The sequence below is a fragment of the Salmo salar genome, chromosome ssa09 (assembly GCF_905237065.1).
Source record: "Salmo salar chromosome ssa09, Ssal_v3.1, whole genome shotgun sequence".
Taxonomy (NCBI): Eukaryota; Metazoa; Chordata; class Actinopteri; order Salmoniformes; family Salmonidae; genus Salmo; species Salmo salar.
In genome coordinates, this window is record NC_059450.1 from 155,486,221 (window position 1) to 155,512,240 (window position 26,020).

Sequence of the window (26,020 nt, forward strand, 5' to 3'; positions counted from 1 at the left end):
AATCAGCTAGTTAGATATATAATGTAGACTAGATGAATCAGCTAGTTAGATATATAATGTAGACTAGATGAATCAGCTAGTTAGATATATAATGTAGACTAGATGAATCAGCTAGTTAGATATATAATGTAGACTAGATGAATCAGCTAGTTAGATCTATAATGTAGACTAGATGAATCAGATAGTTAGATATATAATGTAGACTAGATGAATCAGCTAGTTAGATCTATAATGTAGACTAGATGAATCAGCTAGTTAGATCTATAATGTAGGCAAGATGAATCAGCTAGTTAGATCTATAATGTAGGCTAGATGAATCAGCTAGTTAGATCTATAATGTAGGCTAGATGAATCAGCTAGTTAGATCTATAATGTAGACTAGATGAATCAGATAGTTAGATATATAATGTAGACTAGATGAATCAGCTAGTTAGATCTATAATGTAGACTAGATGAATCAGATAGTTAGATCTATAATGTAGACTAGATGAATCAGATAGTTAGATCTATAATGTAGACTAGATGAATCAGCTAGTTAGATATATAATGTAGACTAGATGAATCAGCTAGTTAGATATATAATGTAGGCTAGATGAATCAGCTAGTTAGATATAATGTAGACTAGATGAATCAGCTAGATAGATATATAATGTAGACTAGATGAATCAGCTAGATAGATATATAATGTAGACTAGATGAATCAGATAGTTAGATATATAATGTAGACTAGATGAATCAGCTAGTTAGATATATAATGTAGACTAGATGAATCAGGTAGTTAGATATATAATGTAGGCTAGATGAATCAGCTAGTTAGATTGATCATCTCTAATGTAGGCTAGATGAAGTGGGTGCGAAGCTGTCATCAAGGCAAAGGGTGGCTACTTTGAAGAATCTCAAATATAAATTGATTTGTTTAACAGTTTTTTTTTGGTTACTAAATGATTCTATATGTGTTATTTAATAGTTTTGATGTCTTCACTATTATTCTACAATGTAGAAAATTTAGAAAATAAAGAAAAAACCTTGAATGATTAGGCGTGTCCAAACTTTTTTTTTTGTGCCACCAATGACACGCCATGGGTTGACGTGGCAGGTGACAGACAGACAGACGATATTGGTGCTATACTCTCCTAGGTCCTCTCTCCAGCAACACCTTTCCTCACACCTGACATCTGTGGTGTTCCAACCTCATTGATTACAGGGCTGTGTTGTGTTGGGACTAGTCAGTCAGTCCATACATTCTTGACCTTCTTTCACCAGTTGTAGTTAGTCTGTGTGATCGGGAACCTGAAGGTGTAAAGCTTCTGTGAGACTCAGATGTTTGTAAAGCCACGTTGTTGAAGTGTTGTGTTGAGCATTCACTATAGCAAGACAAGTATGACTAGAATAGCTGTACAGACGTAGGCTGTTCATTTGATCACCCCAATGCAGTAGAGCTTTGACTTGATTTTTCCCTTACGAAAAATGCATCAACCTGTCACGGTTGTCGTAGGTAATGGAGGACCAAAATGCCGCAGGTATGTGTAAACTCATCTTCTTTATTATATGGAAAGAAGGAAAACCCAAAATAAACACGTATACAAACGAAACACACCGACAATAAACAGTCCTGTAAGGCTTGATGCTATACACGGAACAATCTCCCACAATTAAACAGACAAACACACCCAACTAATATAGGACTTCCAATCAAAGGCAACACCACACAGCTGCCTTCAATTGGAAGTCCACCCCAATTAACCAAACATAGACATACAACTAACTAGATCAACATAGAAATACGTAAACAAGGAACAGTGCCCAAAAACCCCGGAATACTTAAATCAAATGCCCTTTTTAGAAAAACACCACCCCTAACCACATAAAACAAATACCCTCTGCCACGTCCTGACCAAACTACAATACCAATTAACCCTTATACTGGCCAGGACGTGACACAACCCCGACAAAAGAAATGACCATTAATTAAAATCCACATAATAATTCACATTTCCGATTGCTGCAGGATTATTTTCATGCTGTAGCAAACTGGCTCAAGTTAAGATCCTACATCTGTAGCTCTATACAACATCTAGGAGGCTTTCTGTAGTGAACTAGCACTGCAATGAATGATATTGAGTTGTCCTGCTGATTTTCCCTTTCAACCCGCTGATCTCTGAACTACCACGTCTCACACACTTTGGGAATACAGGAGGTAAAATAATCTATTTTGAAGTTCATGATTTGTGGAAAGTGTGTGTTTCTCTCGCTCTCTAATAACAAAGGGTTCTGAATCATCTACCTGCCACATAGTTATGGGATGACCCCATGTCAACGCTGTCTACAACACAGAGGTCATCTGAGTAGGTGACATGGTGTGCATTTCAATGGCACCCTACACTCTTAGGAAAAAATATTTATTTGCCTGTCCCGATAGGAGAATCCTTTTTGGTTCCAGGTAGAACCCTCTGTGGAAAAGGTTTTTAGGTTTTCTATCTAAAACCTAAAAAGGTTATGTATGGATGGATGGATGGATGGATGGATGGATGGATGGATGGATGGATGGATGGATGGATGGATGGATGGATGGATGGATGGATGGATGGATGGATGGGTGTGTGTGTGTGTGTGTGTGTGTGTGTGTGTGTGTGTGTGTGTGTGTGTGTGTGTGTGTGTGTGTGTGTGTGTGTGTGTGTGTGTGGGTGGGTGGGTGGGTGGGTGGGTGGGTGGGTGGGTGTGTGTGTGTTAAGAGTGTACTCTCAGTATTCCCTATAGGGTGCTGGTCAAAAGTAGTACGCTGTAAAGGGTGTAGGGTGTGACGCAGACATGGTCCTTTGTGTAGGGTAGGCTATTGCCTGTGTCAGATTACACCGTTATTGTCCTGGTTTCATAGGGTGGATGGTGGGGAGCTCCTACACAGTACCCTTGGGTACACATAGGCCTTAAAGAGGTATGCTTGCAATTATTCCCCCGTACCTTGCAACAATTAAACTCCGATGTGAAACGGGAGAGAAATTCAATTTTGTATTCCAGGCTAGCCTATTAGAAAAGATGGAAGATGTTTTCTGTCAGTAAAAATACATCTGCTGTGATGTGATATTCTCTTTAGGCTAGCAACAAAAAAAAAAATCTGTTGATCACACACTATTTTTATAATGATTTTTTTTTCTGGGGAGGGGGGTTTCCACAAAGCTCAAAGGAGCTTTTAATTTTTTGTTGTTGAAATCCTGGCTTTGCACCGTAGACTGGAGTAGTGTTGGTGAACATTTAACAAGACGTATGGGAGTTAAAGAACGGATCCCTTTCATTCTTTAAATGTGTCCCAAATGGCACCCTATTCCCTTTTTTTTTTTTATAGTGCACTACTATTGACCAGGGCCCATAAGTAGTGCACTATATAGGGAATAGGGTGCCATTTGGGACACAGAGTTTGCCTTTTGGTTAGTGAGAGCGAGTGAGACCTCTAAGCCGTATCTTAACACTCTCATCTGCTGTGTGGAAACAGATAGTATCTAATCTCTTTGCAAGCCAAGCCCTCTGCGCTAGATAAAGGAAATCTAAGGGTCAAGAAGACCCAGGGACTGAACTGTTTTTCCACTGTCCTCGATATTGAAAAGGAGCAGGGGATAACAGTGCAGCTGCAGCTAACTGTACTGTAACCTGTGTTGCTTCACACCATCTATATGTCTCAGGCCTGGTAGTTGCCCTACCCCAGAAATAATGTCCTACTGAATACTGCCAGTGTTCTAGTGGTGTGAGACGGGTCACCTTGTGGTGAGATTCACTAGACTAGAGCATTCTTAGTGTTCATCATAAAGTAACCTACAGTTTACAGTATAGCCTAGTGTCTTCACTAGTAGCTAGTTAAAGTGTTATACTGCCAATGCTGTAATGGTATGACTATCTGAAAATTACAGTTAGCAGACACTGTTATCCAGAGTGACTTTTAGTGCATTCATGGTGAGATCGCTAGGTGAGACAACATCACAATCATACCAAGTAAATTTTCCCTCAATAAAGTAGCTATCAGCAAAGTCAGTGCTAGTAAGTGCCTTTTTATTATTATTGCTGCTACTATTATTATTATTACTATTATTATTATTATTATTACTATTATTATTATTATTATTATTATTATTACTGCTGTAACAGCTAGCTATATGAATGATCATGTGACTGCTGTAACAGCTAGCTATATGAATGATCATGTGACTGCTGTAACAGCTAGCTATATGAATGATCATGTGACTGCTGTAACAGCTAGCGATATGAATGATCATGTGACTGCTGTAACAGCTAGCGATATGAATGATCATGTGACTGCTGTAACAGCTAGCTATATGAATGATCATGTCACTGCTGTAACAGCTAGCTATATGAATGATCATGTGACTCCTGTAACAGCTAGCTATATGAATGATCATGTGACTCCTGTAACAGCTAGCTATATGAATGATCATGTGACTCCTGTAACAGCTAGCTATATGAATGATCATGTGACTCCTGGAACAGCTAGCTATATGAATGATCATGTGACTGCTGTAACAGCTAGCTATATGAATGATCATGTGACTCCTGTAACAGCTAGCTATATGAATGATCATGTGACTGCTGTAACAGCTAGCTATATGAATGATCATGTGACTGCTGCAACAGCTAGCTATATGAATGATCATGTGACTGCTGTAACAGCTAGCTATATGAATGATCATGTGACTCCTGTAACAGCTAGCTATATGAATGATCATGTGACTGCTGTAACAGCTAGCTATATGAATGATCATGTGACTGCTGTAACAGCTAGCTATATGAATGATCATGTGACTGCTGTAACAGCTAGCTATATGAATGATCATGTGACTGCTGTAACAGCTAGCTATATGAATGATCATGTGACTCCTGTAACAGCTAGCTATATGAATGATCATGTGACTCCTGTAACAGCTAGCTATATGAATGATCATGTGACTGCTGTAACAGCTAGCTATATGAATGATCATGTGACTGCTGTAACAGCTAGCTATATGAATGATCATGTGACTGCTGTAACAGCTAGCTATATGAATGATCATGTGACTGCTGTAACAGCTAGCTATATGAATGATCATGTGACTCCTGTAACAGCTAGCTATATGAATGATCATGTGACTCCTGTAACAGCTAGCTATATGAATGATCATGTGACTGCTGTAACAGCTAGCTATATGAATGATCATGTGACTGCTGTAACAGCTAGCTATATGAATGATCATGTGACTCCTGTAACAGCTAGCTATATGAATGATCATGTGACTGCTGTAACAGCTAGCTATATGAATGATCATGTGACTGCTGTAACAGCTAGCTATATGAATGATCATGTGACTGCTGTAACAGCTAGCTATATGAATGATCATGTGACTGCTGTAACAGCTAGCGATATGAATGATCATGTGACTGCTATCTAACTGTGCCCTGAAGGAAGAGAAGAGAACAGTGAGAAACAGGCTTGTTCTCGCTCGCTCTGACCCAATTACCCAGACTCTGTCACAACGCCAACACAACATTTTACACTCTAATTATTTTCACTTCGTAATTTGGTATTTGTGTCCTTAAATAAGAGTAAGATGGTCTGAGGAAACAATCCAGAACCGACTGTGTGTTGGAGGTTGCAGAGAGAATACACTGAGTGTATAAAACATTAGGAACACCTCTTTCCATGACAGACTGACCAGGTGTATCCAGGTGAAAGCTATGATCCCTTATTGATGTCACTTGTTAAATCCACTTCAAATCAGTGTAGATGAAGTGGAGGAGACTGATTAAAGAAGGATTTTGAAGCTTTGAGACATGGATTGTGTATGTGTGCCATTCAGAGGGTGAACGGGGCAAGACAAAATATCTAAGTGCCTTTGAAAGGGATATGGTAGTAGGTGCCAGGGCGCACTAGTTTGAGTGTGTCAAGAACTGCAATGTTGCTGGGTCTCTACTCTGGATAGGGAGAGGTAGGAGGGATAGGGAGAGGTAGGAGGGATAGGGAGAGGTAGGAGGGATAGGGAGAGGTAGGAGGGATAGGGAGAGGTAGGAGGGATAGGGAGAGGTAGGAGGGATAGGGAGAGGTAGGAGGGATAGGGAGAGGTAGGGGGGATAGGGAGAGGTAGGGGGGATAGGGAGAGGTAGGGGGGATAGGGAGAGGTAGGGGGGATAGGGAGAGGTAGGAGGGATAGGGAGAGGTAGGGGGGATAGGGAGAGTTAGGTGGGATAGGGAGAGGTAGGAGGTGATAGGGAGAGGTAGGAGGGATAGGGAGAGGTAGGAGGGATAGGGAGAGGTAGGAGGGATAGGGAGAGGTAGGAGGGATAAGGAGGGATAGGGAGAGGTAGGAGGGATAGGGAGAGGTAGGAGGTGATAGGGAGAGGTAGGAGGGATAGGGAGAGGTAGGAGGGATAGGGAGAGGTAGGAGGGATAAGGAGGGATAGGGAGAGGTAGGAGGGATAGGGAGAGGTAGGAGGGATAGGGAGGGATAGGGAGAGGTAGGAGGGATAGGGAGAGGTAGGAGGGATAGGGAGAGGTAGGAGGTGATAGGGAGAGTTAGGTGGGGCTAGGGAGAGGTAGGAGGGATAGGGAGAGGTAGGAGGTGATAGGGAGAGTTAGGTGGGGCTAGGGAGAGGTAGGGGGGGATAGGGAGGGATAGGGACAGGTAGGGGGGGATAGGGAGAGGTAGGAGGGATAAGGAGGGATAGGGAGAGGTAGGAGGGATAGGGAGAGGTAGGAGGGATAGGGAGAGGTAGGAGGGATAAGGAGGGATAGGGAGAGGTAGGAGGGATAGGGAGAGGTAGGAGGGATAGGGAGAGGTAGGGGGGATAGGGAGAGGTAGGAGGGATAGGGAGAGGTAGGAGGGATAGGGAGAGGTAGGAGGGATAAGGAGGGATAGGGAGAGGTAGGAGGGATAGGGAGAGGTAGGAGGGATAGGGAGAGGTAGGAGGTGATAGGGAGAGTTAGGTGGGGCTAGGGAGAGGTAGGAGGGATAGGGAGAGGTAGGAGGTGATAGGGAGAGTTAGGTGGGGCTAGGGAGAGGTAGGGGGGATAGGGAGAGGTAGGAGGTGATAGGGAGAGTTAGGTGGGGCTAGGGAGAGTTAGGTGGGATAGGGAGAGGTAGGGGGGATAGGGAGAGGTAGGAGGTGATAGGGAGAGTTAGGTGGGGCTAGGGAGAGTTAGGTGGGATAGGGAGAGGTAGGAGGGATAGGGAGAGGTAGGAGGTGATAGGGAGAGTTAGGTGGGGCTAGGAGGAGGTAGGAGGGATAGGGAGAGGTAGGAGGTGATAGGGAGAGTTAGGTGGGGCTAGGGAGAGGTAGGGGGGATAGGGAGAGGTAGGGGGGATAGGGAGAGGTAGGAGGTGATAGGGAGAGTTAGGTGGGGCTAGGAGGAGGTAGGAGGGATAGGGAGAGGTAGGAGGTGATAGGGAGAGTTAGGTGGGGCTAGGGAGAGGTAGGGGGGATAGGGAGAGGTAGGAGTGATAGGGAGAGGTAGGAGGGATAGGGAGAGTTAGGTGGGGCTAGGGAGAGTTAGGAGGGATAGGGAGAGGTAGGAGGGATAGGGAGAGGTAGGAGGGATAGGGAAACCGAAAAACAGGGTCAGCTCCAACGCTCAACAGATTCCCATGTGTATCAAGAATGCTTCACCACCCATAGGACATCCAGCCAACTTGACACAACTGTGGGAAGCGTTGGCAGTGTGGGCCAGTAACCCTGTGGAATGCTTTTGACACCTTGTAGAGTCCGTGCCTTTGACGAATTGAGGCTGTTCTGAGGGCATAAGGGGGGGTGCAACTCTATATTAGGAAGGTGTTCTTAATGTTTTGTTCACTCAGTGTACATAGAGGGAGTGAGAGGCTATAGGCCCCTGTGTCATCCGAGGGAACATGGTTCTCTACTCTGATGTTTCTTCTTCATTTATTAATAGAGGGAATATGCAGCTAATGCAACCTGCCACCCTCAACACCGTAGCTAACGCACCCTGCCACCCTCAACACCGTAGCTAACGCACCCTGCCACCCTCAACACCGCGGCTAACGCACCCTGCCACCCTCAACACTGCAGCTAACGCACCCTGCCACCCTCAACACCGCAGCTAACGCACCCTGCCACACTCAACACTGCAGCTAACGCATCCTGCCACCCTCAACACCGCAGCTGACGCACCCTGCCACCCTCAACACCGTAGCTAACGCACCCTGCCACCCTCAACACCGCGGCTAACGCACCCTGCCACCCTCAACACTGCAGCTAACGCACCCTGCCACCCTCAACACCGCAGCTAACGCACCCTGCCACCCTCAACACCGCAGCTAACGCACCCTGCCACCCTCAACACTGCAGCTAACGCACCCTGCCACCCTCAACACTGCAGCTAACGCACCCTGCCACCCTCAACACCGCAGCTAACGCACCCTGCCACCCTCAACACCGCAGCTAACGCACCCTGCCACCCTCAACACCGCAGCTAACGCACCCTGCCACCCTCAACACCGCAGCTAACGCACCCTGCCACCCTCAACACTGCAGCTTTTAAAAAAGAACCCTGCTGCAGCACAGTGGGTTGCCTTAAGGCTCTCATCTCATCAAGCAGTCATTCGGAAGCTTTTTCTCTCGCTCTCGCTCTTTCTCCCCCTCTCTGTCTCTCGCTTTTTCTCCCCCTCTCTCTCGCTCTTTCTCCCCCCCCTCTCTCTCGCTCTTTCTCCCCCCCCCTCTCGCTCTCTCCCCCCTCTCTCGCTCTCTCTCCGCCCTCTCTCGCTCTCTCTCCGCCCTCTCTCGCTCTCTCTCTTGCTCCCCCTTGCTCGCTCTCTCCCCCCCTTTCTCGGCCCCCCTCTCTCTCCCTCCCTCTCGCTCTCTCTTTCCCCTCTCTCGCTCCCCCTCCTTTCTCTCTCTGTCTGTCCTCTGAGTGAGTAACATGACACAGTGCGCTAAAGTCTCTAGTGTTACTGAAGTGAAACTGACGTGAGTCTTTATCAAAGGTTACTTCAGTGCAGCATTTCCTGGGAGGGGTGGGTGGCGAGGTAGGGGGATGGAGAGAGTGATGGAGAGAGGGGTAGAGAACCCCCCCCCCAAAAAAAACAGGGTCAGCTCCAACCATTATGTAACCATCCCTTTTCACAGTCAATCATCATGTAACTCTTCTCTCCTCTGTCCTGGCTACACTCAAAGACAATTCCTTCCCAAAGGGCGTGTCCTAAAAAAGATGTGAATGAAAGGGAGAACGTCAGGAGGAAAAGGAAAAGGCATTATCTTAGTTTTTCTCCTTCGTTCCGTCAGAATAGTGTGGCTAACGGGCTAGTACCTTCAGGAGATAGACCACTGTAGAGATAGACTACTGTAGAGATGGACTACTGTAGAGATGGACCACTGTAGAGATGGACCACTGTAGAGATGGACCACTGTAGAGATGGACCACTGTAGAGATGGACCACTGTAGAGATGGACCACTGTAGAGATGGACCACTTTAGAGATGGACCACTGTAGAGATGGACCACTGTAGAGATGGACCACTGTAGAGATGGACCACTGTAGAGATGGACTACTGTAGAGATGGACCACTGTAGAGATAGACCACTGTAGAGATGGACCACTGTAGAGATGGACCACTGTAGAGATGGACCACTGTAGAGATGGACTACTGTAGAGATGGACCACTGTAGAGATAGACCACTGTAGAGATAGACCACTGTAGAGATGGACTACTGTAGAGATGGACCACTGTAGAGATGGACCACTGTAGAGATGGACCACTGTAGAGATGGACTACTGTAGAGATGGACTACTGTAGAGATGGACCACTGTAGAGATGGACCACTGTAGAGAAGGACCACTGTAGAGATGGACCACTGTAGAGATGGACTACTGTATCCCAAATGTGCAACGTGGCGAGAAGGTGTGAGCCCACTTGTAGCCCCCATCCTCTTTCTCCTCCCCTTCCTCACTCCTCCTCCTCCACTTCCTCACTCCTCCTCCTCTTTCTCCTCCCCTTCCTCACTCCTCCTCCTCCCCTTCCTCACTCCTCCTCTTTCTCCTCCCCTTCCTCACTCCTCCTCTTTCTCCTCCCCTTCCTCACTCCTCCTCCTCCCCTTCCTCACTCCTCCTCTTTCTCCTCCCCTTCCTCACTCCTCCCCCACCTCCTACTCTAGCTTGACATACAACCAACACAGAGGAACTGGTGCTGCTCAGCTTACTCTACCTAACCCAGGCATGTTCAGGCTTTATGTACTCTGTCATGGCCAATCAGTCGCCCCCCCTCCTCTCCTCATCCTGGATGGCAGGAAGCTAGGCCCCAGTGACATACTGGACCGTACACACTACCGTCTGTAGCGCCTTGCGGTTGGAGGCTGAGAAGTTGCCGTACCAGACAGTGATGCAACCAGTCAGGATGCTCTCGATGGTGCAGCTGTAGAACCATTTGAGAATCTCAGGACCCATGCCAAATCTTTTCAGTATCCTGAGGGGGAATAGGCATTGTCGTGCCCTCTTCACGACTGTCTTGGTGTGTTTGGACCATGATAGTTTGTTGGTGATGAGGACACCAAGGAACTTGATGCTCTCAACCTGCTCCATTACAGCCCAGTCGATGAGAATGGGGGCGTGCTCGGTCCTCCTTTTCCTGTAGTCCACAATCATCTCCTTTTGTCTTGATTACGTTGAGGGAGAGATTGTTATCCTGGCACCACACGGCCAGGTCTCTGATCTCCTCCCTGTAGGCTGTCTCATCGTTGTCGGTGATCAGGCCTACCACTGTAGTGTCATCGGCAAACTTGGAGTCGTACCTGGCCATGCAGTCATGAGTGAACAGGGAGTACAGGAGGGGACTGAGCACGCACCCTTGAGGGGCCCCGTGTTGAGGATCAGCGTGGCGGATGTGTTGTTGCCTACCCTTACCACCTGGGGGCGGACTGTCAGGAAGTCCAGGATCCAGTTGCAGAGGGAGGTGTTTAGTCCCACGGTCCTTAGCTTAGTGATGAGCTTTGAGGGCACTATGGTGCTGAGCTGTAGTCAATGAACAGCATTCTCACTTAGGTGTTCCTTTTGTCCAGGGCAGTGTGGAGTGCAATAGAGATTGCATCGTCTGTGGATCTGTTGGGGCGGTATGCAAATTGGAGTGGGTCTAGGGTTTCTGGGATTATGGTGTTGATGTGAGTCATGACCAGCCTTTCAAAGCACTTCATGGCTACAGACGTGAGTGCTACGGGTCGGTAGTCATTTAGGCAGGTTACCTTTGTGTTCTTAAGGCACAGGGACTATGGTGGTCTGCTTAAAACATGTTGGTATTACAGACTCAGTCAGGGACAGGTTGAAAATGTCAGTTTAGACACTTGCCAGTTTGTCAGCGCATCTATCCAGCCGATAAAGCTTAAATCCTGCCGTTCAGCCACGACTCGGTGAAACATAAGATGGTACAATTTTTAATGTCCCGTTGGTAGAATATATACGTATCTCCTCGAAGGAGAATGGCAAGGATCGTGCAAGCCTAACAGGCAATTTAGGCTAACCCAAACAGACATATAACGGAGCAGAACAGCATTGATCCTGGTCACGGATGGGCTATTGTTACAGACGACCACACCGGGTTCCTACCAGATAAAAACAAGAAGAGGCTCCAGTGGCCAGGCCGTCACCAACACTGGGTTCCTACCAGATAAAAACAAGAAGAGGCTCCAGTGGCCAGGCCGTCACCAACACTGGGTTCCTACCAGATAAAAAACAAGAAGAGGCTCCAGTGGCCAGGCCGTCACCAACACTGGGTTCCTACCAGATAAAAACAAGAAGAGGCTCCAGTGGCCAGGCCGTCACCAACACTGGGTTCCTACCAGATAAAAACAAGAAGAGGCTCCAGTGGCCAGGCCGTCACCAACACTGGGTTCCTACCAGATAAAAACAAGAAGAGGCTCCAGTGGCCAGGCCATCACCAACACTGGGTTCCTACCAGATAAAAACAAGAAGAGGCTCCAGTGGCCAGGCCATCACCAACACTGGACAGTTGAGGAGTGGAAAAACGTTACCTGATCTGACGATCTCGCTCTCTCGTTCTCTCTCTTGTTCTCTCTGATGTAGTCACAGAGAGTAGAGTAGGAACCTGCAGTGAGCAATTTTTTTAAATTTCATTTAACTAGGCAAGCCAGTTCCTGTCACGGTGTAGGGGGCAGTATTTTCACAGCCGGATGAAAAACGCACCCAAATTAAACTGGTTACTACTCTGGCCCAGAAACTAGAATATGCATATTATTAGTCAATTTGGGTAGAAAACGCTCTGAATTTTCTAAAACTGAATGGTGTCTGTGAGTATAACAGAACTCATATGGCAGGAAAAAACCTGAGAAAAATCTTCTTTTGAATCTCTATCGAAACTACAGTGTCTGTGGGGTCACGTTGCACTTCCTAAGGCTGCCATTGGCTGTCAACAGCCTTCAGAAAGTTCTTTCAGCATTCTCCTGTCACTGGGCAGAGTATAGTAGCTCAGTCACTGAGTGGACTGCCTGGGGACAAAGGGATTGGATATGCGCGGTCCTGCGAGCGCACCGTTAATTCTTTTTCTTCTTGAATGAATATGCTATTGTCCGGTTGGAATATTTTTGCAATTTTACATTAAAAATACCATAAAGATTGATTTTAAACAGCGTTTGACATGCTTCTAAGTATGGTAATGGAACATTTTGACTTTTCATCTCTGGTACCGCGCTCGCACGTTATGCCTTTGGATAGTGCTCTGTACGCACAAACAAAACGGAGGTATTTGGACATAAATATGGATTATTTCGAACAAAAACAACATTTCTTGTGGAAGTAGCAGTCCTGGAGTGCATTCTGACAAAGATCAGCAAAGGTAAGAGAATATTTATAATACTAATTCTGAGTTTAGGGGACCCCGAACTTGGCGGGTGTCTGTATAGCTTGCTGTGATGGCTGAGCTATGTACTCAGAATATTGAAAAATGTGCTTTCTCCGTAAAGCTATTTTAAAATCTGATACAGCGGTTGCATAAAGGAGTACTGTATCTATAATTCTTAAAATAATTGTTATGTATTTTGTCAACGTTTATGATGAGTATTTTTGTAAATTGATGTGCATATTCACCGGCGGTTTTGGTGGGAATACATTTTCTGAACATCACGCGCCAATGTAAAATGCTGTTTTTGGATATAAATATGAACTTTATCGAACAAAACATACATGTATTGTGTAACAAGATGTCCTAGGAGTGTCATCTGATGAAGATCGTCAAAGGTTAGTGCTTCATTTAGCTGTGTTTTGGGTTTTTGTGACACATGTCCTTGCATGGAAAATGGCTGTGTGGTTATTTTTGTCTATGTACTCTCCTAACATAATCTAATGTTTTGCTTTCGCTGTAAAGCCTTTTTGAAATCGGATGATGTGGTTGGATTAACGAGAAGTTTATCTTTAAAATGGTGTAAAATAGTCGTATGTTTGAGAAATTGAAATTATGATATTTTTGCTGTTTTGTATTTTGCGCCATGCTATATCACTGCCTGTTGAATAGTGTGGGACGGTCACGTCCCACCTAGCCCAGAGAGGTTTTAAGAACAAATTCTTATTTACAATGACGGCCAACACTGACCAAACCCTATCCCGGACGACGCTGGGCAAATTGTGCGCAGCCTTATGGGACTCCCAATCACGACAGGTTGTGATACAGCCTGGAATCGAACCAGGGTCTGTAGTGACGCCTCTAGCACTGAGATGCGGTACCTTAGACCGCTGTGCCACTCGGGAGCCCGACATTAAACTATTAAAACCCTGCTCTGATAGAGTACAGATTGATACAACTTTTAATCAGATTCTAGTCAAAAAGGGACATCTGGACACTCATCCACAGAGAATCCCTGTGTAAAGAACTAATGTTGTAGAGGCTGTGGTATTTATTTGTCTTTGCTGTGTGAGTGTGTGTGTGTGTGTGTGGTACAATCAGAAGTGCTTATGTGACTTTTCCTACAGTTTATTAGGTATTGTTGTAACTAGTGGCAACCAAACTTAAAAACATATTTCATAGCCCAGTAAAACCAGCCTGCTAGCTTAGTACAGGCGTATGGTTTGTAGTAAAGCTGTGACTCTCTCAGGTCGTAGTAAAACTGTTAGCTGATCATTATTCTCACTACCCCATTTCTGTGTGGTCCCAGTCACTGATTGGGTCATTTAAAATATGTTCAACTTTAAACACAAAATGTCTGCAAATTGATTCCCAGCAGGCAGAGTCCCTCCTCTTGTGAAGTTCATGTTCCTCCAGAAAGACTATTGTAAGTTTTGTTCTTTTTTTAACTGCGATGACTGAACAGAGTTTCTGTTTTCTCTCTCCTCCAGATCTTTTGAATACATACCAGCGGCATCAGGACCATTCTCTCTCTGTGATTGGATAGACAGCCTGACGGTTGAAACTCAACATGCCAGTGGCGTCACCGCCAGACTGCAGGTTGGTTAACTAGTACATGATCTAAGTTCTTAGCAAGATTACATTTTTGATACGGATGTCGGTTATGTTATTGTATGCAGGGCATAGTGTGTTTACTCAGTGAATTCTCTATAATTCAAATGTTGGGGTTTTGACACGTATCTCTGTAACATCACGAGTTGTTTATCTGTGTAGTTACCTGTCTTTTCTGTTGTAGACTGTAACCATGGGCAACGTGGAGAGCCAGAACGGCGACCGTGCCTTCTACGGCACCCAACATGTCCACCTGTCCCGTAAACACATGTCTCGATCTCTCCGCATCTCCAACAAGCACCATCAGTCCCAGTCCAGCTCTGGTTCCACCTGCCGTTCCCGTGACTGTCACGCCTCGCAAGTCAAAGTAGATCACTGTAACTCTGAGACCTCCACGCGTTCCAGCAGCACACCTAGTATCCCACAGTCCTTAGCGGATCACTCCCAGGAGCCCTTCAACCAGACCAATGTCCTGTCAGACTTCTCCTCTCCTATCTGGGTGGACCGCATGGCCATGAACCTCCGGCCCGTCTCCTTCCATACCCGCCTAGACAACCCGTCTGTAGGGCTCCATCTAGACGCAGCGTCTCATAGGGCTGGCCCCCACGAACCCCAGGGTCTACAGGACAGAGGACTAGGCCTATACAGTAACACGGGGGAGATGACCTACCTTCAGAAGACCAGAGACGGACCCAGGGAACCCCGAGAGGTGGTCAGCTTCAAGAAGAAGAGATCCAAATCAGCCGACATGTGGAGAGAAGACAGTCTGGAGTTCAGTCTGTCAGACCTCAGCCAGGAACACCTCACCAGGTTAGAGAAGTCAGACCTCAGTCAGGGAACACCTCACCAGGTTAGAGAAGTCAGACCTCAGCCAGGGAACACCTCACCAGGTTAGAGAAGTCAGACCTCAGCCAGGGAACACCTCACCAGGTTAGAGAAGTCAGACCTCAGCCAGGGAACACCTCACCAGGTTAGAGAAGTCAGACCTCAGCCAAGGAACACCTCACCAGGTTAGAGAAGTCAGACCTTAGTCAGGGAACACCTCACCAGGTTAAAGAAGTCAGACCTCAGCCAGGGAACACCTCACCAGGTTAGAGAAGTCAGACCTCAGCCAGGGAACAACACCTCACCAGGTTAGAGAAGTCAGACTTCAGCCAGGGAACACCTCACCAGGTTAGAGAAGTCAGACCTCAGTCAGGGAACACCTCACCAGGTTAGAGAAGTCAGACCTCAGCCAGGGAACACCTCACCAGGTTAGAGAAGTCAGACCTTAGTCAGGGAACACCTCACCAGGTTAGAGAAGTCAGACCTCAGCCAGGGAACACCTCACCAGGTTAGAGAAGTCAGACCTCAGCCAGGAACACCTCACCAGGTTAGAGAAGTCAGACCTCAGCCAGGGAACACCTCACCAGGTTAGAGAAGTCAGACCTCAGCCAAGGAACACCTCAACAGGTTAGAGAAGTCAGACCTCAGCCAGGGAGCACCTCACCAGGTTAGAGAAGTCAGACCTCAGCCAGGGAACACCTCACCAGGTTAGAGAAGTCAGACCTCAGCCAGGGAACACCTCACCAGGTTAGAGAAGTCAGACCTTAGTCAGGGAACACCTCACCAGGTTAGAGAAGTCAGACCTCAGCCAGGAACACCTCACCAGGTTAGAGAAGTCAGACCTCAGTCAGGGAACACCTCACCAGGTTAGAGAAGTCAGACTTCAGCCAGGGAACACCTCACCAGGTTAGAGAAGTCAGACCTCAGCCAGGGAGCACCTCACCAGGTTAGAGAAGTCAGACCTCAGCCAGGGAGCACCTCACCAGGTTAGAGAAGTCAGACCTCAGCCAGGGAACACCTCACCAGGTTAGAGAAGTCAGACCTCAGCCAGGGAGCACCTCACCAGGTTAGAGAAGTCAGACCTCAGCCAGGGAACACCTCACCAGGTTAGAGAAGTCAGACCTCAGCCAGGGAACACCTCACCAGGTTAGAGAAGTCAGACCTCAGCCAGGAACACCTCACCAGGTTAGAGAAGTCAGACCTTAGTCAGGGAACACCTCACCAGGTTAGAGAAGTCAGACCTTAGTCAGGGAACACCTCACCAGGTTAGAGAAGTCAGACCTCAGCCAGGGAACACCTCACCAGGTTAGAGAAGTCAGACCTCAGCCAGGGAACACCTCACCAGGTTAGAGAAGTCAGACCTCAGTCAGGGAACACCTCACCAGGTTAGAGAAGTCAGACCTCAGCCAGGGAACACCTCACCAGGTTAGAGAAGTCAGACCTTAGTCAGGGAACACCTCACCAGGTTAGAGAAGTCAGACCTCAGCCAGGGAACACCTCAACAGGTTAGAGAAGTCAGACCTCAGCCAGGGAACACCTCACCAGGTTAGAGAATGACTGTGATATACTATGACTGTGATGTGAGGTTGTCTTACTTAGTTACCTGAAGATGAATGCACTAACTGTAAGTCACTCTGGATGACTCTGGATATGCTAAATGACTAACATGTAAATGTAGAGAAGCGGCCAACCGGAGGGTTGTCAGTTCAAGTCCATTCAAATTCCGTCACTCTCTCTTTTTTAAATTGTATTTATTTTTTTAGCACAGAGGAGATCATCGACACGGAGGAGGCAGAGGACTTCCCTGATTGTGACGGCCTGCTGGGGCTCGTGTCCCCTGAGGGTCTGGAGGCAGTAGGCCGGGCCAACTCCCTTGACCAGCTCTACGGGGGTCAGAAGACAGCGACCCGCCGGCCCGCTGGACACTACGCTAAGTGGCACCATGACGCTAACCGCTCCGCCCGGGAGGGTGAGAAGATGGTGTCTCCGGAGGAGGAAGAGGAGGATGATGGGAACTCGTACGGAGCTTATACTCTGCCCTGCCGACGCTCACACTGCCTGTCTGAGGGGCTAACCAATCACCGGGCTGCCACCTGCTCCACCATGCAGGGACGCAGGGCACAGACCATACAGGTAGGATGTCACAATGTTGTTACACTGACTCCATGTTTGTTTTTAGTCATAGGATACACACTGAAGGCATATCACAGACCACACCGGTAGGATACGTAAGGGATCATTAACGAGGGGCGACGCGTTCTATGGAAACTAATGAACGAGGTGGAAGGTGTGTTCCACGGCACGCTAGAGGAGTGGAACTGACCTTCCACGGAGTCGCATTATGTTCCAGAGAACCCATAGAGCCCCTGGTTGATTCTCCCTTTTTATACCACGGCTATAATTTAACACATTTTGCTGCTAGAAATGTGTTCATTTGTATTTATTATGGATCCCCATTACTTCCTGCTAAGGCAGAAGCTACTCTTCCTGGGGTTTATTATGGATCCCCATTAGTTCCTGCCAAGGCAGCGGCTACTCTTCCTGGGGTTTATTATGGATCCCCATTAGTTCCTGCCAAGGCAGCAGCTACTCTTCCTGGGGTTTATTATGGATCCCCATTAGTTCCTGCCAAGGCAGCAGCTACTCTTCCTGGGGTTTATTATGGATCCCCATTAGTTCCTGCCAAGGCAGCAGCTACTCTTCCTGGGGTTTATTATGGATCCCCATTAGTTCGTGTCAAGGCAGCAGCTACTCTTCCTGGGGTTTATTATGGATCCCCATTAGTTCGTGTCAAGGCAGCAGCTACTCTTCCTGGGGTTTACTATGGATCCCCATTAGTTCCTGCCAAGAGAGCAGCTACTCTTCCTGGGGTTTATTATGGATCCCCATTAGTTCCTGCCAAGGCAACAGCTACTCTTCCTGAGGTTTGTTATGAAATGTCATTAGTTCCTGCCAAGGCAGCAGCTACTCTTCCTGGGGTTTATTATGGATCCCCATTAGTTCCTGCCAAGGCAGCAGCTACTCTTCCTGGGGTTTATTATGGATCCCCATTAGTTCCTGCCAAGGCAGCAGCTACTCTTCCTGGGGTTTATTATGGATCCCCATCAGTTCCTGTCAAGGCAGCAGCTACTTTTCCCGGGGTCCAGCAAAATTAAGGCAGTTATACATTTAAAAAACATAACAATACATTCATAACATATTTCACAACATATTAAGTGTGTGTCCTCAGGCTTCTACGGGTCTACAACATATCTATACCAGAAAATCCATGTGTATAGTGTTGCTTCACTGTCCCCGCTGTTCCATAAGGTATATTTCTATCTGTTTTTTTAAATCTAATTTTACTGCTGGCATAAGTTACTTGTTGTGGAATAGAGTTCCATGTAGTCATGGCTCTATGTAGTACTGTGTGCCTCCCATAGTCTGTTCTGGAGTTGGGGACTGTGAAGAGACCTCTTCAAATCAAATCAAATTTATTTATATAGCCCTTCTTACATCAGCTGATATCTCAAAGTGCTGTACAGAAACCCAGCCTAAAACCCCAAACAGCAAGGAATGCAGGTGTAGAAGCACGGTGGCTAGGAAAAACTCCCTAGAAAGGCCAAAACCTAGGAAGAAACCTAGAGAGGAACCAGGCTATGAGGGGTGGCCAGTCCTCTTCTGGCTGTGCCGGGTGGAGATTATAACAGCACATGGCCTAGATGTTCAAATGTTCATAAAAGACCAGCATGGTCAAATAATAATAATCATAGTAGTTGTCGAGGGTGCAACAAGTCAGTAACACAAGTGTCAGTTGGCTTTTTCATAGCCGATCTTTGAGAGTATCTCTACTGCTCCTGCTGTCTCTAGAGAGTTAAAAACCGCAGGTCTGGGACAGGTAGCACGTCCGGTGAATAGGTCAGGGTTCCAGCAGGTCTGGGACAGCAGGTCTGGGACAGGTAGCACGTCCGGTGAACAGGTCAGGGTTCCAGCAGGTCTGGGACAACAGGTCTGGGACAGGTAGCACGTCCGGTGAACAGGTCAGGGTTCCATAGCTGCAGGCAGAACAGTTGGAACTGGAGCAGCAGCGCGGCCAGGTGAACTGGGGACAGCAAGGAGTCATCAAGCCAGGTAGTCCTGAAGCATGGTCCTAGGGCTCAGGCCCTCCGAGAGAGAGAAAGAAAGAAAGAGAGAATTAGAGAGAGCATATTTAAATTCACACAGGACACCGGAAAAGACAAGAGAAATACTCCAGATGTATCAGACTGACCCTAGCCCCCCCGACACATAAACTACTGCAGCATAAAAATGGAGGCTGAGACAAGAGGGGTCAGGAGACACTGTGGCCCCATCCCATGTCTTGTGGGGTATGCATGGGTGTCCGAGCAGTGTGCCAGTAGTTTAGACAGACAGCTCGGTGCATTCAACATGTCAATACCTCTCATAAATACAAGTTGTGATGAAGTCAATAGTACCGGCAAAACACCAGGTTCAACGTCAACAGTGAAGAGGCGACTCCGGGATGCTGGCCTTCTAGGCAGAGTTGCAAAGAAGAAGCCATATCTCAGACTGGCCAATAAAAATAAAAGATTAAGATGGGCAAAAGAACACAGACACTGGACAGAGGAACTCTGCCTAGAAGGCCAGCATCCCGGAGTCGCCTCTTCACTATTTAATGAAGCTGCCAGTTGAGGACTTGTGAGGCGTCTGTTTCTTAAACTAGACACTCTAATGTACTTGTCATCTTGCTCAGTTGTGCACCGGGGCCTCCCACTCCTCTTTCTATTCTGGTTAGAGACAGTTTGCGCTGTTCTGTGAAGGGAGTAGTACACAGCGTTGTACGAGATCTTCAGTTTCTTGTCAATTTCTCACATGGAATAGCCTTCATTTCTCAGAACAAGAATAGACTGACGAGTTTCAGAGGAAAGTACTTTGTTTCTGGCCATTTTGAGCCTGTAATCGAACCCACAAATGCTGATGCTCCAGATACTCAACTAGTCTAAAAAGGCCAGTTTTATTGCTTCTTTAATTAGCACAACAGTTTTCAGCTGTGCTCACATAATTGCAAAAGGTTTTCTAATGATCAATTAGCCTTTTAAAATGCTAAACTTGAATTAGCTAACATAACGTGCCATTGGAACACAGGAGTGATGATTGCTGATAATAGGCTTCTGTACGCCTTTGTAGATATTCCATTAAAAAAATCAGCCGTTTCTAGCTACAATAGTCATTTACAACATTAACAATGTCTACACTGTATTTCTGATTAATTTGATGTTATTTTAATGGAGCCCCCAAAAAAATGCTTTTCTTTCAAAAACAAGGACATTTCTAAGTGACCCCAAACTTTTGAACGGTATTTTGAACGGAAATGTTTTTCCAGCAACACACTATGATCGATAATGCAGGTAGAAATGTGTGTAACATCCACTGATTGAGCTAGCAAGTTTACGAGGCGGCTACAGTAGTGGCTGTGGTAAACAAACAGACTTGCTTGTTTAGCTAATCAAACCATCAGTCCTGTAGCTTGCTATTATGAAAATCTAATTCAACAATGCCAATAATGTTTTCAAATTGACTTTTGCTTTCAAAAGCAGCTCAAACATAAAACATGTAAAGATGAACTGTAGCCATTGAATTCTACCGTGCTGATGTACCGTGCGTTATAGGGAAATAATGCAGGCTCTAGAATGCCGTTCAAGCCAATCAGAAATGAGTATTGAAGAATGCCATGGTATAACACTAATATGATACTGATTTTAGTCAGATCCGGAGTCGATGTGAATGTGATTCCACTCCACATGAAAACAAACAAATGAGAGTGGAGGATTTGTGTTTTTGTTTACTTACATCTTTATCGAGCTCATAAATATGTATATGATGTGTTTGTGTCTGAAAGCAGTGTGTGTTTGTAGGTGGTGTGTCTGTGTGTGTGTTCCTTTGTTTGTTTGTGCGTGTGTTTTTTTTTAAGCGTTGTTTGTGTGTGCGTGTGTGTGTGTGTGTATGTATATCGTTCTCTTTTTCTATTTCTCTCTCCATCTCGCTCGCACTCTCCTGTCTGTCTCTCTTTCTCCTTCTCTCCTTCTGCCTGTCTCTCTTTCTCCTTCTCTCCGTCTGTCCGTCCGTCCGTCCGTCCGTCCGTCCGTCTGTCTGTCTGTCTCTCTCTCTGCAGCAGCCCCAGAATATTATTATAGAAAGCTGCTCTGAAACCTAAAGCTCCCTATTCACTAACCCTATATATACCCCTCTCTGTCTCTGAAGACTCCTGCCTATTTTTTTCTCATTGTGTCTGAGAGATATTACTCTGTCGGTCCTGTTCCTAGAGTTGATAACAAGGTCCGAAATGGATTAAGCGTAAAGAGAAAGCAGGTCTGCTGTGCTCGTATGGGTCTGTGTAAAATCACTGCTTTACACACTCGGTCCTTTGTTATGATAATGTGGGGGGTCTGGGTAACAGTGTGACAGTAAAATGTGTATGTTTTGTGTGTGTGTGTGTGTGTGTGTGCCTGCATGTGTGTTGGCCACATCGCCATGGTGCGGGCAGCGGGTGAATGTAGCCGCCGATCGCATCGTGACCTGCCTGGAGACAGTTTGGTTGGACAATTCTTAGATTCCCATGTCAGTCAGAGGAGAGGGCAAAACCTCAGGCATAGGAGAGTTGGTGAGTTGGGGGTGAGCAGAGTTGGAGAGTTGGGGGTGATGAGAGTTGGGGGTGAGCAGAGTTGGGAGTGAGGAGAGTTGGGGGTGAGCAGAGTTGGAGAGTTGGGGGTGAGAAGAGTTGGTGAGGAGAGTTGGGGGTGAAGAGAGTTGGAGAGTTGGGGGTGAGGAGAGAGTTGGAGAGGAGAGTTTCGCCTCTCTCGAGTCCGTACGGGAGTTGCATCGATGGGACAAGACTGTAACTACCAATTCGATATCTCAAAATTGTGGAGAAAAAGGGGTGAAAAGTACTAAAAAATATATAATAATTGGATGCATTGGTGGGTATGTGACCGACCCAGGCACACATAATAAAGCCAAGAATAGAGGTAGCATTCATCTCACCATTTAAATCTTCCCGTCGCTGTTTTTAAAATGAGAAAGCGACCAAAAACCAGGTTGCTTTAGTAATGGAAGGAATTGTATGGAAATCCAAGTTGAAGACAACATTAGATGTTGTCGCCCTCATAATAACCAACTGACTAGAGCAACACCCTTCAGTTGAAGCAGCGGGGAAAACAAACAAAAGAGGCCACATTTCTCACCAAAAAAAAACTAAATACAAAACATTTAATTGCGGATAATTCTAAAAGAGCAGGATAACTTCTTATAAATTGGCTACAATAATTACAAAGACATTTCAAACACCAAATTGAGGAAATGTCTGATTTTCAAGGTAGAACCTATTCCAGTACTTGAATTTCTGAGCTCCAACGTCAAGTTCTAAGTAGACTACTTCAAGCCCCTTACTGTACTGTTTAACATGGAAACCAAAATGTATTTGTCATGTTATTTCATTACCAGATCATATTGAGTAGCCCACTAGGCTGTAATTTGTTGGCATTAAATCCAGAATAATTCATAGGAATAGTGTTGGGTGTTGCGCAAAAGTCTATCATACACAGACTCATACACAGACACAGTGTCCAATCCGAGCAAAACAAAAACATATGGAAAATATTGCATTGATACTTTCTCTGTTAAATCTAAGGAGACCCTGCTGTAAATGAAGCAGACAACAACAGATGATCAACATCAAGTCACTAAGGATGTTAGATCCAATGTGGATCCAGACACAACAACTGTCTTGACCTGCGTAATGAAAGAAACACCTAAATACTCTGGACACCGATTTTTGTTCCAGCACTTGGTCTGTTGTTGCATAACATTCACTATCACAACAACTGTTCATCACTTGACTGTCATTCGGGAAAAATTCTTTACTTGATCAGATGATGATGATGATGATGATATCAAGGTGTAAATAGACAGATCGACACCAAATGCAACAAGTATTTATGCATCATTAGTGAAGAACCACGTTAATGACAGTATCGATTTTAGGTTTTAAGTGTCAATCACATGAATTATTTTTGGATTTGTGAGCTCACGAAGACTGTTTTCACCTCTTAACATAAAGAGACACTAAATGTTACACTGTATTTCTGAGAACTCTATACAAAAAAAAAAACTGTCTGACAGCTAGATTTCAGGATACTTCCAGGGTTCAAGTTCAATGTCTAATTTAAGTCATTAATGCTTAATATAAGCCATAACGACAATATACACTGCCATAAATGCAAGGACAGAAAAGTCATGTTTTATGTCACATGATTTTGGACAAATCCGTCAAGACACCAAGCATGATAAAGGGTTAAACAGTTTAAATCAACAGTTTAAATCAATTGTATTGAATATATAAAACTATTGATCCCCCCCCCTTAGATCTTAGACCTTTTAAAAAAAAAATATGATTCATTATTGTCAATGACCTTATCAACAGCTGTAACAAGTTGTCCAGTGTAGGACATCCTCAGCGGTACCCTAGTTCCTAGAAAGACCTGTCTGTAGACTAGGCTAAGGTAGGACAGGGTAGGATCAGTGACCTCAACATGTTGGATTTTTAAAGGCAGGGTTGCCACCTCTATATCCGCAGAGACCGTATGAACTCTACTCAAGGTAAAGGGCTGCTGGTGTGACAGGACTGAAGCTTGGTTCTCTGTCAGTCTGACCACATGCCTGGAGACCAATAGAATGCAACAAGTGTCCATAGACTGTGTGTGTCTGTCTCATCTCTACCTGTGTCGTGTGTGTGTGTCTGTCTCATCTCTACCTGTGTCGTGTGTGTGTGTGTGTGTGTCTGTCTCACCTATACCTGTGTCGTGTGTGTGTCTCATTTCTACCTGTGTGTGTGTGTGTGTGTCTCACCTCTACCTGTGTTGTGTGTGTGTGTGTGTGTGTCTCACCTCTACCTGTGTCGTGTGTGTGTGTGTCTCACCTCTACCTGTGTCGTGTGTGTGTGTGTGTGTCTCACCTCTACCTGTGTCGTGTGTGTGTGTGTGTCTCACCTCTACCTGTGTCGTGTGTGTGTGTGTCTCACCTCTACCTGTGTCGTGTGTGTGTGTGTCTCACCTCTACCTGTGTCATGTATGTGTGTGTGTGTCTCACCTCTACCTGTGTCGTGTGTGTGTGTGTCACCTCTACCTGTGTCGTGTGTGTGTGTGTCACTTCTACCTGTGTGTTTCCAGGATGTGACTGCCGGAGAGGGCAGTGAGTACGAGGACAGTGGCATTGACGGGGTGACGGCGTCGGGGGCGGAGCATCAGTCCCGGCGCTATAAAAACATTTCTATGTCCTTCTCCGTGTGCTCGGCGGCGGGGCGGAGCCTGTTCGCTGGCAGTGACAGCGGAAGCAGCAGCGGGGGAGCGCCCAGTGAGGGGGTCCAGGGGGTCTACGAGAACTTCAGACAGGTGGGTAGTGGTTCTGGTTCACACACACACACACACACACACACACACACACACACACACACACACACACACACACACACACACACACACACACACACACACACACACACACACACCCATCCATCCATGATCACAATCATCATCACTCTATGTGTGTTTCAAATCAAATTGATTTATAAAGCCCATTTTACATCGGCAGATGTCACAAAGTGATACACAAACCCAGTCTAAAACCCCCAAACAGCAAGCAATGCAGGTGTAGAAGCACGGTGGCTAGGAAAAACTTCCTAGAAAGGCAGGAACCTAAGAAGTAACCTAGAGAAGAACCAGGCTCTCAGGGGGTTTGCTGTTTTCAGTCCTTTGTCTGTCTATGTATTTTAAGCTGTAAACAAATTGCAGTTCGGGGACAATAAAGCTTTATTGATTTGAATGTAATGTTATGATCAGGAGTTGGAGATGAGCTCGTGTCAGACAGAGAGTCTGGAGGAGGCGGGGTCAGCCCTGAGTGACGAGCAGAGCACCATGAGTTCAGCCTACCAATCAGATCCCCTGCACAGCGTTGTCCAGGGAACCGTGCGGAAGGCAGGCCGGCTGGCCGTCAAGAACTTCCTGGTTCACAAGAAAAGCAAGAAGGTGGAGTCAGCCACCAGGAGGAAGTGGAAGAGCTACTGGGTCTGCCTCAAAGGTACCTACCCTATCTACTGGCTCTATACACACTACAGCTACTGCTATAAATGTCACTACTACTACTACTACTACTGCTACAAATGTTACTACTGCTACAAATGTTATTACTAGTACTACTACTGCTACAAATGATACTACTACTGCTATACATGTTACTACTACTACTACTACTACTACTACTGCTACAAATGTTACTACTACTACTACTACTACTACTACTACTACTACAAATGTTACTACTACTACTACTACTACTACTGCTGCTACAAATGTTGTTACTACTACTGCTACAAATGTTACTACTACTACTATTACTACAAATGTTACTACTACTACTACTACTACTACTACTACTGCTACAAATGTTACTAATACTATTGTTACAAATGTTACTACTACTACTACTACTACTACACATGTTACTACTACTCTAACAAATGTTACTACTGCTACTGCTGATACTGCTACAAATGTTACTACTACTACTACCTTTACAAATGTTTTTTATTTATTTTATTTCACCTTTATTTAACCAGGTAGGCAAGTTGAGAACAAGTTCTCATTTACAATTGCACCTGGACAAGATAAAGCAAAGCAGTTTGACACATACAACAACACAGAGTTACACATGGAGTAAAACAA

The 26,020-nt window shown here is 45.8% G+C and overlaps 1 protein-coding gene across 1 annotated transcript in view; it reads left to right on the top strand.

Annotated features, from left to right (window-relative positions):
• LOC106613327 (rho guanine nucleotide exchange factor TIAM1) overlaps nt 1-26,020 on the top strand; it is a 150,444-nt gene that overhangs the window by 20,062 nt on the left and 104,362 nt on the right. Inside the window, exons 2-6 of the mRNA XM_045724874.1 lie at nt 14,321-14,429; nt 14,626-15,251; nt 17,030-17,399; nt 24,470-24,691; nt 25,139-25,376. Coding sequence (XP_045580830.1) covers nt 14,635-15,251; nt 17,030-17,399; nt 24,470-24,691; nt 25,139-25,376 — 1,447 coding nt within the window. The 5' untranslated portion in view covers nt 14,321-14,429; nt 14,626-14,634. The remainder of the gene's footprint in view (nt 1-14,320; nt 14,430-14,625; nt 15,252-17,029; nt 17,400-24,469; nt 24,692-25,138; nt 25,377-26,020) is intronic.